A 15,052-nucleotide genomic window follows, 5' to 3' on the forward strand; every position below is an offset into this window, starting at 1 on the left:
TTATAACGTCCCCATGGCTTAAAGGGCGAGCATATTTGGTGTGATTGGGATTCGAACCCGCGACCCTCAGATTACGAGTTGAGCGCCTTAATCACCTGTCCGTGCTGGGCCCTCTTATGTTGCCATGGTATTATTAGTTTCCTTCTTCTATTACCATGGTATTATTATTATTCAGTTTCTGGAAATATTTTTCGTAAACTTGAATATAAAACTTGTTTGAACGTTACTGAAAATACAGAGTATTTATTTTAAATGTAAAGTTTCGTTCTGAAACTTATCCATTTAACTTAGTTGTTCCCAACCAGGGGTGCGAGATAACATTTGTTTTGGCCAATTACTGTGAGGTGTGCGAAAACATATTAAAATTTTTTAGGGGTGCGGGGCATAAAAAAGGTTGGGAACCACTGATTTAAATGAAGAGAAAATTAATAAAACCTTCTGAAAGAATTACTTCACTATCCTTTGGTGTTAAATAATGTGGTAAAATGTGTTAATATGACAGAGACAGGACCACAAGTCTTTCGTATGTTTCACATAACTTGAATAATGTTTGTCAGTACCTTTAAAAGTACATGTAACTCTCTCCATTAAACAGGAATATGGGACTAACCTAAATATCCTAAGCTGTTTCAGCTTCGTGAAATATTATAAGATTTATGGCCGAAAGTGTCTTTAACAACGAGGTTAGCCAATCGATAAAACAATGTATTCTTATCTCTATACTTGTAAACATGTGTTGTGTATCTAACGTAAATATGTCAATTGTTGAGTAATAATGAAAAAAAATCGCCATCTTTAATAAGTTAAATAAAATATTTCAAATGTTTATTGTATTTATAGTAACTATAAATTACCAAATAACTTGCCAAACACACTGCACAAAAAGCAACAAGAAACTGTTTTTGTCACGTATGGATATTCAACATTCAGAGGTTATTTAAAAACACTGATCTATACAGCCACTTTGAGCATAATAATAATAACAATACATTTTAAACTTACAAAGGTGAATTATTTTTCGTTTTTAAAACTTTCCAACTATATGAGTATTTCTCAAGTATTAGAGTTCTTTAAGAAACAATATGTGTGCACTTTAACAGACAAAATAAAAGCTTTCAACATGTTAATGTATGTTTATTATGCTTACATTCATAGCAGCTTGTGAACAGAAATGTTGTTCCACTGATAGAATGAGTATGTGACCAAATCAGTCAATGATAAAATGGACTGGGAGATGAAGATGTTACACAGGTAGGTGTAGCAAGTCATCAATCAGTAAATGACAAAATGGACTGAGAGATGAAGAAAAGATGTTACACAGGTAGGTGTAGCAAGTCATCAATCAGTAAATGACAAAATGGACTGAGAGATGAAGAAAGGATGTTACAAAAATAGACCTAATAGGTCACCAAATCAGACAATAATAAAATTGACTGAAAGGTCAAGACAGTTAGCTAAACATGTAACTCTGGTAGGTTACCAAATAATATCATGGAATAGGAGATGAAAAAAGACAGGTAGATCCAAGGTATCCAAGAGAAGAACCAGTTTTGTAATCGATGCAGCAACTAATATAACCTAAATTATATATTCAGAACAAATATTTTGTCTAAGGAACAATTATTTACTACAAATTAAGACAATCAATAACAGTATAAGTAAATAATAATGAGACATTCAGGATGTTAGCAGTATAGAGTAAACCTGTAAGAGTGATAATAATAGCATCTACACTTTAACACTTTTGAAAAAGTCCAGACAAAAACCAAAAACAGAAAAAAAAACAGGTTAGCAATATTAAGAGAAGTATTAGCCAGAGTCTTCCAGAAGCATGGAAGTGTCATTACCATTGGCTGCTCTCAGAGGTCAGCAGTCACCAACTTCCTGTAAAACAAATTCCAGATTTTATGTTTTTCAAACTTTGATATTAACTAATATATTGTTTGGCTATTATACACACATCATCCTGTTCTGGTTTACTTCAGCATAATGGGCTATTTGTGCTTTCCCACAACAGGAAATTGAACATCAAGTTTTAGTATGGTAAATTTACACCAGAATTTGGCTAAAGTAAAACAAAACGTTTACTAAACGTCATTTCACTAGTAAAATCTGAAATAATTGAGTTTCTTATTATTATAAAGTGGCTCAGTTGTAAGTATGAAGGCTAAAAATGCTACAAATTAGATTTCAATAGTCAAGGTGTGCAGAGCACAGATTGCCCATCATGTAGCTTTGTGATTATTAACAAATGAATAAACACATAATTGTTATTCAGTTTGACATACAACAATATTCTTTATTATTTCAAATATAAAGATATTTTACTGTGGAAAAGTTGGTTATTACACAATGATATCTAAAACTGGTCCAAACAAGAGACTAAAGAGTATTACTTATTGACAGTTCAAACTGAAATACAAATTAATGCTTACTTCTTTAAGAAAGGGCACATCTTGAGCAATGGTCCAAAAACACAACACACAGCATTATAGCAACTTGAAGGTATGAAACAATAAGCAGTGAAATAATTATGTGGAAATCTAGGACCCTGATCATGACACTGCTGGTTGCTTCCTGCCTGACGAGAAATAAAAATAATTTCAGATCTTTCAAGGTCAAATGAAAACAGTGTATAATAAACGTAATAATCACAAATTTATTTTATAGTATCTCAGTATACTTGTGTTTGAATTAAAATCTTTGAAAAAATCATGTGGTTCTATTTCTGTCTGGTTATTAACTATTGCTTCAAGAATGAACTTTCTGATGGAGAAAACAAGTTGAATAACATCTGACCTACAGCAGTGTCTTATTCTGGCAATGAGAAGACAAACTGTCTGTTGAATATACAAATTGTTCAGTTCAACAGTTATTATTTATTGTTATAATATCTAATGAATATTTAGTTTTCATGGCAAATGTTAAAAGTTGATTGTTTTAAGAGTGACAGTTATGACTAGTCTTGTTAAACAACTCTGTACAAGTCATACACTGTATGTAGTTTGTTAGTTGCAGTATGGTTTTGTAATACTGTTGTTGTTATCTTACATAAAGACTCTACGTTTTTCTTATTATGCTTATTACTGTTGTTATTAAAGGTCTAGACATTTCTAAATTTTTATGTAGCATTTTATAAATAAGTGTAAATACAGAGAGGAAGAAAGTTGAATTAGTGAAAGTAAAAGTAAAGTCAAACTGCTTGATTGTTAGATTATCCATAACATGTTACTTTTAAAGTGGGTTTCATAGCTTTTTGAAATTTAGTGCTAACAAGTTACAGATGTCAAATGTTAAGAATCTTTGACACTTCCAAATAACATCTTAAAATAAAAACGAATTTTAAGTAGAAATAATAATCTGGATTGCATTTGATTTGTTTTGAATTTTGCACAGAGCTACTCAAGGGCTATCTGTGTTAGCCATCCCTAATTTAGAAGTATTAGATTAGAGGTAAGACAGCCATCCACCTCTAACTCTTGGGCTACTCTTTTACCAATGAATGGTGGGATTGACCATCACATTAAAACAAACCCACAGCTGAAAGGGTGAGCATGTTTGGTGTGACAGGGATTCAAACTAGCAACCCTCAGATTACGAGTCAAGTGCTTTATCCACCTGGCCATGCCAGGGCCCAATCTGGATTGTAAACAATAACTCTAAGAAGAGGATGGAAGACATCAAGATTAAGTAATCATGGAGATAATTAATTATTATAATGTGTGTGTTATTATAAAATAATGTATCTCACTATTCTTTTAATTGGTGGAATGTAAACAATTAACATAAACTTATAATATTGTAATCTTCCCACATGTTACTTAGTGATGTTTCCCAATCCCATAATAGAAGTAATACAGGCAGGTCTCTTGATATTTCAATTTTTTGAGGTATAACTGAAAGTCATATAACCATTAACATAAAAAACAACAAATATAATTCAGATTATTCAATTTATAGCTAAAGTTTGTAACTGTGGTATGGGATAATAGATGTATAACTAAAGTTTATAATTATGGTGTAGGATACTAAACTTAAGTTACTGATTATGTATATTTTATTAAAACATAATACTAATAGACAAAACAGATTTTTAAAACAGTAGCTAAGTACTGTTGGTATAAAATTATTCAAGTAAGTGATCACACCCTTGACAAAAGCTGTCGAGCCAGTGAAATCTCCATCTTCAGAGCAGGAAACTTTGTTTTTATCAACAGGATGTTGTTAATAGAAAATACACATTTACATTAAGCCACATGATTGAAATTAATTTCATAATGTAGTTAAAATGGTTGCACAAGTTCTTACATCACCTGAAATAACTAATAATTAGGTTATTAAGTATCATTTAATTAAAGAATATTAAAAAATCAACACATATTTCAAAGGATGCTGGGATAGATTTAGCATTCAAGGACAAAGTCATTGAGTCACAGTTGCAATAACAAAACCATTTGCAGTATTTGTTTGCATGTAAAAATTTATAAGGCCAAAGATTAAGTAAAGTCTCCAGTGAAAAGTAGAAAATTTCATATGGAAACAAATCATAATAAAGTCATGCACAAGCAGCTGTCTTATAGAATGCCATCTCATGCACAAGAAGCTGTTTTACAGAGTACCATCTGACCTCCAAATCACTAATGACTAAAAATAAAGTGTTTGTTTGTTTGCAGTTAAGCATATAGCTACATGATGGGTTATCTGTGCTTTTCCCTCCAACGGTATCAAAACTTGGTTTATAGTGCTATAAGTCTACAAATATATCGCTGTGCCATTCCAGGGGCAGAGGGGGCATAAAAAAGAAAATAATGATTTGCATTTTTGATCACTAAACTGTAGTTTACTGCATGTATAATATTAAGTTAGTACAAAACAAGATTGTAATATGTTATGTTGATTTGACAATAAATAATATTTTAGTATCACTAAACTGTAGTTTACAAACTTTACAAGATGTATAATATTAAGTTAGTACAAACTTTACAAGACTGTATAATATTAAGTTAGTACAAACTTTACAAAACTGTATAATATTAAGTTAGTACAAACTTTACAATAAATAATATTAAGTTAGTACAAACTTTACAAGACTGTATAATATTAAGTTAGTACAAACTTTACTACAAGACTGTATAATATTAAGTTGGTATAAACTTTACAAGACTGTATAATATAAGTTGGTATAAACTTTACAAGAGTGTATAATATTAAGTTAGTGCAAACTTTACAAGACTGTATAATATTAAGTTAGTACAAACTTTACAAGACTGTACAATATCAAGTTGGTATAAACTTCACAAGACTGTACAATGTAACCAGTTTAATATTATTTACAACACAACGACCCTATAATAATTCCTAAGAAGACACTATTAGATTTATTAAAATAATTATCCACCCCCCTTCCCCCTCAGGTGGGTCGTGAGCTGATAATTACAAACATCAACAGAAAAACTGTCCAAACCATGCTAGACTTATTAGGGTAGTTTCTATTATAATACACTAGCTGTGCAGTTAACACAGTTTCAAGAAAAAAAAGTATTTTCTCTTTTAAAATAAAAAATATGTTAAGTCTGAAATGTATCTTAAAAACTTCAATAACAAATCTGATACTTTAACTACACTTAGACTTTAAAAAGCGACTTTGATATTTCAGTCACACCTAGATTTTAATAATAATTCTGACACTTCTATTACACTTACTTTAATAATCATTCTGATATTTAAGTTACACTTAGAATTTAATAACCATTCATGATTTTCAGAAAATCATTATAACTAGGACTACTTTCAACTCAACTGCTGTGTGTTCTTCTGAGTAATCTATTATAACTAGGACTACTTTTCCACTCATGTGTCACATGAAGTTTTGAGAAAACTTCTATAGCAGGACTGTTTTTCATACCACATTTCACAAAGTCAAACAGTTCATCACTTAGACCAAAAGTTACCCATTTCTTTAAGTACTATAAGTGTTCTTTGTCTGATAAATTATTCTAAAGATTTTTAGTGACAAACTATCAAAAACTGACTCTACATACTACAAAATGATATAAACTAAACTAACTACTATCATATTGTTTTTGTTGTTTGGATCTATTGATGTCAGAATATCATAACATTTTAAAATTCTGAATACTATAAGTTAGATTAAATTCATATTAACTTGGCAGGTATTTGGACAATATTGACTTTAGGGTTTAATTGATTATACACATAAATTAATTAATTACACATATAATTTAATTACTTAGACATAAATTAATTAATTAATCATACATATAAATTAAGATCAGTATTTTGTGTTTTTACATTACCTGTCTATTATCCTCGATACTTCTAGGAGAAAAACTGTGTTCACTGCTTTCTGGAGGCCCTTTTGTGAAGCTACTATAGCTGTGAGACATGTGATGGAAACCTGTTGAATATCGGATATGGTGGTTTTCATCATATGGCTGTAGTTTATACCACTGTGGTTGTTCACGTAGAACAGTTTGATCTGAAATATTTGTTTTGAAGACTGGTAAAAATGTTGTGATTCCTCATCCACATGACAGATAAAGTGTGTTTCTTAACAACTGTGCTAGTCATTGTCTACAAAATACAAACCTCACGAGGCTGTAAACTGCTTGAAGTTAGTACAAACTTCACAAGACTGTATAATATTAAGTTAGTAAAAACTTTACAAGACTGCATAATATTAATTTAGTACAAACTTTACAAAACTTTATAATATTATGTTAGTACACACTTTACAAGACTATATAATATTAAGTTAGTAAACACTTTACAAGATTGTATTATGTTATGTTAGTACAAATTTCACAAGACTGTATAATAAAAAATATTAAGTTAGTATAAACTTCACAGGACTGATAATAATAAGTTAGCACAAACTTTACAACACTGTATAATTTTACAGTTTTCACACGTTTGATACAGACTTCATAACCATTTTGTGTGTGTTATAGTTTTCATGTTAATACAATAAACGTGTATTCATGAAATTTTGCAAATTATCAGTCAACATTACAAAAATTTCAGATTTTTTAAGAGAGAATTTTCTCATGCATTTTTTTTCTTTTGAATGTTGATTAATCAACCTGTAAAGTAATCATAATTTTAAAATTGATAATACATTAACCTCCAAATAACTTTCAAATGTTACTGTCAGAGAAAACTTTATATTTTCTCTTATTTTCACTATTTCAGTATTGTATCTCTGTAAGGTTTAAGTCGATTTGACCAACCTTATCATCATAATAAAAAAAAGGTTTCCACGTAAATAGAATTACATTGTTACAGTCCACTGTTTTAATCCCACACATTTTAAAGGCACTTTACATTGTTACAGTCCATTATTTTAATTCTACACATTTTGAGCACACTTTACATTGTTACAGCCCGTTATTTTAATCCTACACATTTTGAACACATTTTACATTGTTACAGTCAACTGTTTTAATCCTACACATTTTAAACACACTTTACGTTGTTACAGTCCACTGTTTTAATCCCACACGTTTTGAGCACACTTTACGTTGTTACAGTCCACTATTTTAATCTTACACATTTTGAACACACTTTACATTGTTACAGTCCACTGTTTTAATCCTACACATTTTGAGCACACTTTATGTTGTTACAGTCCGTTATTTTAATCCTACACATTTTGAGCACACTTTACATTGTTACAGTCCGTTATTTTAATCCTACACATTTTGAACACACTTTACATTGTTACAGTCTACTATTTTAATCTTACACATTTTAAACACACTTTACATTGTTACAGTCCATTATTTTTTTAGCTTTATCAGGAATGAAGATTCAACATGTAAATAATATGAAATAAGATGGCCATAAATTATTAAATCATTTTATTAATTGAATGAAATAAAAACTATAGAAGATAAGTGTTTGCAGTGTAGAGCAGATTAACATATCAGGTTTGTCTATGGTCGATGCTGCTATTAGTAGACAAAGATACGACCATTGTTTGTGAATCAAAAGAAGTCCAGATGATAATTCAGCTCCACTCTCAAACATACCAACATTTTTGGAATAAATATGCATTGATCATTCGAGCATGCATTGTTTTGTATATCATACTTTCACATACACCTCTCTCATCCGGAGCTGACAAGGAAAGCTTCAGACATTAGTATCTGGCATCATACAAACCACAATTACTTATCTGGAGTACTTCCTATTTTATTCAATTTATGGATACCCTGTGCAATGAATACAGGAATAATACCTGATAAATCCAGTATAATTTCACCAAGAAACTCATTGGGTTTGTGTATGTCATAGTTCCAGACACTAATTTCTAAGAATGACATAGACAGACTTTCTGGTGCCATGTTAGGGTACATCATTGTCTGCTTCCATTCTGGACAGCTGCATCTTGAAAAGTAGCGAGTCCTTTTCTGGTTTTCAGAGCTATCAAAAATAGTTCAGCATGACAACAGAGAAGCTCTTCATGTTTCTTTGTAACTCTTTCTTATCAGATAGATATATAAGAAGTTTCTGTTGACTTTCTTAAGCTATAAAATGCTACTTGAATCTTATACTCAAATAAAACATTGGTTGTAAGGAATTTAAAATGTTCAAATATTCTACTTTTTCACTAATTACCAAAAAAAACTGTTCTTATTTCAAAAATTATGTTTAATTGAATAGCTAGGAACAATCACCTGCTGGGTACACCTTAGGATAACTGGGTTCCAGATTTTAGCATTGTAATTAAATTTATAAACTTATCACTGTTCCTCTATGGAACAGCATGAAAGAAACTTAAATAATTATAACAATGCCATTTGTGCCAATATAGTTTTTAATAATTGTTTAATGTTATAATACAATATATTAAACACAAAATAGTGAAAAAAGATAACAGTAGTGTTAGAAGCGGAAATAACATCACAAGTTTTTGTGAATTTAAGACAATTATTACATTATCAGCATCAAATATGCATAATACTATTAACTTCATTTGGATATTAATTAAATAACAAAATATAACTCCTCATAATCATAAAGCTGGAAAAGTATTAAAAACATGAAAAACATGATACCTAAGTTATTGTTATGGGAATCACATGCATCCCCAAATCAAATCAAAATTTGTGCCACGAAGTTAAGTTTAAAATCTTTTATGTCTCAGAATTAATTTTCTGGATCTTTAAAGACAAACCAGAGTGGTCAGAAACTATTTGTTTCTCTTCAACCTGCATGCTGATAGGTTAAGTTTCAAATTAATTTGTACAGAACCAAAAGGTTTAGATTAGATATAAGAGTTTATAGAGAACTTTTGGTGGGTGCACATAGCTAAGGAAGATGCTAACAGCAGAAAAGACAAGACCTTTATTTTGTAGTATGTGTGGAACACAAGAATACCATATACATCATTATGGAAGTAACATGGAAATGCAGACAGGGTGAACAAGATTATGTTTTAGGAGGTCATATAGAAGAAATGTTATTAAAGTTAATGAATTTTGGTAATAAACTATGACTAGTTAGTATTATGGACTCACTTAACTGACTAACAGCCTTTTTTGGAGGGGGGCAGGGATGAAATGTCCTATACCCTGTGAAATTTTGTTGCAGTGTGTGTCACCCTGAACAATAAATTCCTTATAGAAATACAGACTGATCAAGTCTGTAAGGGAGTCAGAAGAAGACAGGGGTAGGGAGGGCTTTTATGGTCAAGATGGAACTTTGGGTAATACATTAATACACAATTTTCACCAAAATCTCAATTTGGGAAGGATCTTATGGCCGAGATGGAACTCTGGTTAATACACAATTCTCACAAAAATGTCAATTCTGATAAATTCATTTGTTAGTCATTTTATCACAAGGTGGCAGATAAGTTGAAGTTTTATGTGATTTGATTGAGGCATTTTATCCTCTGTCTGTACGGCAAAACACAAACCTTGTTACTACTAAAATTTTCTAGAACTAACAACCAAAGTCAACATTCACCACTTAACTGGAAACTAGCAATCAAATGAACCACTTACTACATAACTGGAAACCAGCAATCAAATGAATCTTATCACCAAAAAGGAAACTAACAATTAAGTGAAGCACTGACCACCTAACTGGAAAGAGGAAACACTTGACGAAAGGATCAGGAAGTCCACTGTTGTCTCTAGCTGTCACTAGGTGGCGTGCTCGAATAATAGTAACATAAAGAATGCTTGCTTTGGAATCATAGCATATATAAAGCTGAAAATACAAAATTACTTAATTTTTATTGAATAAAAAAGTAGCAGGTTTCATTTTCAAGGGTTAAAAAATAGTATAATATTGATATTAAAGTGCTGGGGCCATCATGCAGATCAAACAGACTTAACACATCACTACAATTCACACACACACATATTAAACACTTTATAGACTAGAATCATAGTTGAATATTGGATGGAACCCTGATCTTGCAAAAATGTTAACATAAAACTAATATTTAAATCTGAAATTAGCCATGTACTGTTAGAAAATGTCATTAACTGTCATGGAAGTAGCAAAAACTATTTCATGGGCAGAAGTAACTTCTAGAAAAAAATGTGTTATTTTAAATAACTAACACTAATGATAACTGTTCTCAAATATATTTAAAGCTATGAAGTATTGTATATTTAAGATTTTTACCAAAAGCTACACAATGGTTAGGCGTTCATGTTTGTTCCCTATTTTGAAATTATATGCTAAAGGTAAGGTAACCACCTATAGGTCTGGCTGTCGACTCTTGAGCTACATTTATCTTAATGAATAGTGTGATATGTGACTGTCATTCTTATAACACATCCAGCCTCCCAAAGTAAAGAGCATACCCTTTTTGTTGAAACATTGTGTAAATCATGAACCTTTGGAATTACAATTCAGATACACTGCACTCTACTTAAAAGTAAAATTATTTATTCAATAAGATAAATAAAAACCAAACTTAATTCCTCTACACAGTAATTAACTAAACTTGAATTAATAGCTTAACATTAATGCTTAATACAGCAATTGATTGTAATTGATTATAATAAATTAACAAAAAACTGTTTTAAATTTATACTTTTTCCATATTAGTTTTTAAAATGATCTACTTGTAACAGATAAAACTGTAATAGTAAATACTCACTTCTATTTTTCCACTAATGTGGTCTGCTTGAAATCTGTACTGGAAGATTAAAAGTTCAGGTTAGGAATTTTGCTCTTGTTAGTCTTAACATTCCATGAGATTTTTAAATAACAAATAAATGCACACAAAAAAGCCAGAAAGGTAAGAGTTGGTTGCATGGTTAACAATGACAATACTCAAAACACACTGGTGCAGAAAAACAGTCATTGAAATATAAGGATAAGAATTATCACCATTGAAAATATTATTCAGAATGGGAACTAACAGTTGATAAGACAGTACTGGAAGAACTAACACTTAGTAAGACAAATTCATCACCATTATTCAGAATGGGAACTAACAGTTGATAAGACAGTACTGGAAGAACTAACACTTAGTAAGACAAATTATCATCACCATTATTCAGAATGAGAACTAACAGTTGATAAGACAGTACTGGAAGAACTAACACTTGGTAAGACAAATTATCATCACCATTATTCAGAATGGGAACTAACAGTTGATAAGACAGTACTGGAAGAACTAACACTTAGTAAGACAAATTATCATCACCATTATTCAGAATGGGAACTAACAGTTGATAAGACAGTACTGGAAGAACTAACACTTGGTAAGACAAATTATCATCACCATTATTCAGAATGGGAACTAACAGTTGATAAGACAGTACTGGAAGAACTAACACTTGGTAAGACAAATTATCATCACCATTATTCAGAATGGGAACTAACAGTTGATAAGACAGTACTGGAAGAACTAACACTTAGTAAGACAAATTATCATCACCATTATTCAGAATGAGAACTAACAGTTGATAAGACAGTACTGGAAGAACTAACACTTGGTAAGACAAATTATCATCACCATTATTCAGAATGGGAACTAACAGTTGATAAGACAGTACTGGAAGAACTAACACTTAGTAAGACAAATTATCATCACCATTATTCAGAATGAGAACTAACAGTTGATAAGACAGTACTGGAAGAACTAACACTTGGTAAGACAAATTATCATCACCATTATTCAGAATGGGAACTAACAGTTGATAAGACAGTACTGGAAGAACTAACACTTAGTAAGACAAATTATCATCACCATTATTCAGAATGGGAACTAACAGTTGATAAGACAGTACTGGAAGAACTAACACTTAGTAAGACAAATTATCATCACCATTATTCAGAATGAGAACTAACAGTTGATAAGACAGTACTGGAAGAACTAACACTTGGTAAGACAAATTATCATCACCATTATTCAGAATGAGAACTAACAGTTGATAAGACAGTACTGGAAGAACTAACACTTGGTAAGACAAATTATCATCACCATTATTCAGAATGGGAACTAACAGTTGATAAGACAGTACTGGAAGAACTAACACTTAGTAAGACAAATTATCATCACCATTATTCAGAATGGAAACTAACTAACAGTACTGGAAGAACTAACACTTGGTAAGACAAATTATCATCACCATTATTCAGAATGGGAACTAACAGTTGATAAGACAGTACTGGAAGAACTAACACTTGGTAAGACAAATTATCATCACCATTATTCAGAATGGGAACTAACAGTTGATAAGACAGTACTGGAAGAACTAACACTTGGTAAGACAAATTATCATCACCATTATTCAGAATGAGAACTAACAGTTGATAAGACAGTACTGGAAGAACTAACACTTGGTAAGACAAATTATCATCACCATTATTCAGAATGGGAACTAACAGTTGATAAGACAGTACTGGAAGAACTAACACTTAGTAAGACAAATTCATCACCATTATTCAGAATGAGAACTAACAGTTGATAAGACAGTACTGGAAGAACTAACACTTGGTAAGACAAATTATCATCACCATTATTCAGAATGGGAACTAACAGTTGATAAGACAGTACTGGAAGAACTAACACTTGGTAAGACAAATTTCATCACCATTATTCAGAATGAGAACTAACAGTTGATAAGACAGTACTGGAAGAACTAACACTTGGTAAGACAAATTATCATCACCATTATTCAGAATGGGAACTAACAGTTGATAAGACAGTACTGGAAGAACTAACACTTAGTAAGACAAATTATCATCACCATTATTCAGAATGGGAACTAACAGTTGATAAGACAGTACTGGAAGAACTAACACTAAGACAAATTATCATCACCATTATTCAGAAAGAACTAACAGTTGATAAGACAGTACTGGAAGAACTAACACTTGGTAAGACAAATTATCATCACCATTATTCAGAATGAGAACTAACAGTTGATAAGACAGTACTGGAAGAACTAACACTTAGTAAGACAAATTATCATCACCATTATTCAGAATGAGAACTAACAGTTGATAAGACAGTACTGGAAGAACTAACACTTAGTAAGACAAATTATCATCACCATTATTCAGAATGGGAACTAACAGTTGATAAGACAGTACTGGAAGAACTAACACTTGGTAAGACAAATTATCATCACCATTATTCAGAATGGGAACTAACAGTTGATAAGACAGTACTGGAAGAACTAACACTTGGTAAGACAAATTATCATCACCATTATTCAGAATGGGAACTAACAGTTGATAAGACAGTACTGGAAGAACTAACACTTAGTAAGACAAATTATCATCACCATTATTCAGAATGAGAACTAACAGTTGATAAGACAGTACTGGAAGAACTAACACTTAGTAAGACAAATTATCATCACCATTATTCAGAATGAGAACTAACAGTTGATAAGACAGTACTGGAAGAACTAACACTTGGTAAGACAAATTATCATCACCATTATTCAGAATGGGAACTAACAGTTGATAAGACAGTACTGGAAGAACTAACACTTGGTAAGACAAATTATCATCACCATTATTCAGAATGAGAACTAACAGTTGATAAGACAGTTGGTACTAGACTATGGAAGTACACAGAGTTCATGCACTATCTTAGTGGTAAAATAAGGATGGAAATCATCAAACAAACCTCATGTCTACATGAGTCATCAGGAACCAGAATCTTCTTGCAACTGATGGATGTACAATAAAGCTTAGAAAAATATATCTTCTACTTTCAGTTTATGTTACTTCAGAAATTAATTGTTTTCCTCCCCATTTTACCACCTTCCATCACCTGGCTGGAAATGATCATAGGATATAGATTGTTAAGGTACAAAAAAGTCTCCATTCACTATGGGTTGCTAAGTAACATCTCGTGTTTTACAAGTCCCGATTGATGCCACACTTTTATCACAGAAGTCTTACCTTGTTGCTTTCACTAAGGCTGTTGGACTTTGGATCAGAATGTTGGGAACCAGTCCAATTGAGAGGAAGATGATGACTGCAAGAACAGACAACATTAGGAAGTCTTCTTGTCTCAGACTCAGAGGTGAGCAGACACTCTTCACCAAGTTTTGAAAAGATGTTACTGTTGAAATCTAAAGAGGGAAGGTCACAAAATAATTTCTTCTGATGAAGAAATACACCAATATCTATTTAGTTACATAGTAGAAACACATCTGATTAATTATACTAATATGGATTCACATGAGAACACAGTGGTTTGAAATATATAGTTGTAAAGATAACCTATAAAGGTGTATATATTCGAATGTATGGATGGCCAAACTGACTTTAAAGGAATGAGTTATAAGCATAGATAGATATCCTTGGGTCAGAAGGAAGCTTTAGGAGCCAATACTTGTGGGTGAGACAAAAGTGTACATTGAGATGGGGTGATATCACAAGGTGTAGGAAAGAAATACTTGTGAATAAGAAGAAAGTACAGAATAAATTGAGAGTTAAGTAGCCTATATGGAGCTGAACCAACAAAATGTCTCTATTTTTATTAAATCGCACTTCAAAATATTTCACATACAGCTGTAAAAAGGATAATGTAATATTG

At 31.3% G+C, this 15,052-nt stretch overlaps 1 protein-coding gene across 6 annotated transcripts in view; it reads right to left on the minus strand.

Annotated features, from left to right (window-relative positions):
* Window positions 1-883: 883 nt before the first annotated feature.
* LOC143253493 (uncharacterized) overlaps window positions 884-15,052 on the minus strand; it is a 43,151-nt gene continuing 28,982 nt past the window's right edge. For 2 of the 6 annotated variants that reach the window (XM_076507479.1, XM_076507478.1), the window contains exons 14-20: window positions 14,413-14,585; window positions 11,144-11,182; window positions 10,106-10,239; window positions 8,261-8,445; window positions 6,318-6,499; window positions 2,436-2,581; window positions 884-1,884 (exon numbers count right to left, since the gene is read on the minus strand). In XM_076507479.1, the coding sequence (XP_076363594.1) occupies window positions 1,860-1,884; window positions 2,436-2,581; window positions 6,318-6,499; window positions 8,261-8,445; window positions 10,106-10,239; window positions 11,144-11,182; window positions 14,413-14,585 (884 nt within the window). In that variant the 3' untranslated portion in view covers window positions 884-1,859. Of the gene's footprint in view, window positions 1,885-2,435; window positions 2,582-6,317; window positions 6,500-8,260; window positions 8,446-10,031; window positions 10,240-11,143; window positions 11,183-14,412; window positions 14,586-15,052 lie in introns of those variants that run through there. The other 4 variants (XR_013029674.1, XR_013029673.1, XM_076507480.1 and 1 more) reach the window with 4 other exon arrangements.

The sequence above is a fragment of the Tachypleus tridentatus genome, chromosome 6 (genome assembly GCF_004210375.1).
Source record: "Tachypleus tridentatus isolate NWPU-2018 chromosome 6, ASM421037v1, whole genome shotgun sequence".
NCBI classification, from domain to species: Eukaryota; Metazoa; Arthropoda; class Merostomata; order Xiphosura; family Limulidae; genus Tachypleus; species Tachypleus tridentatus.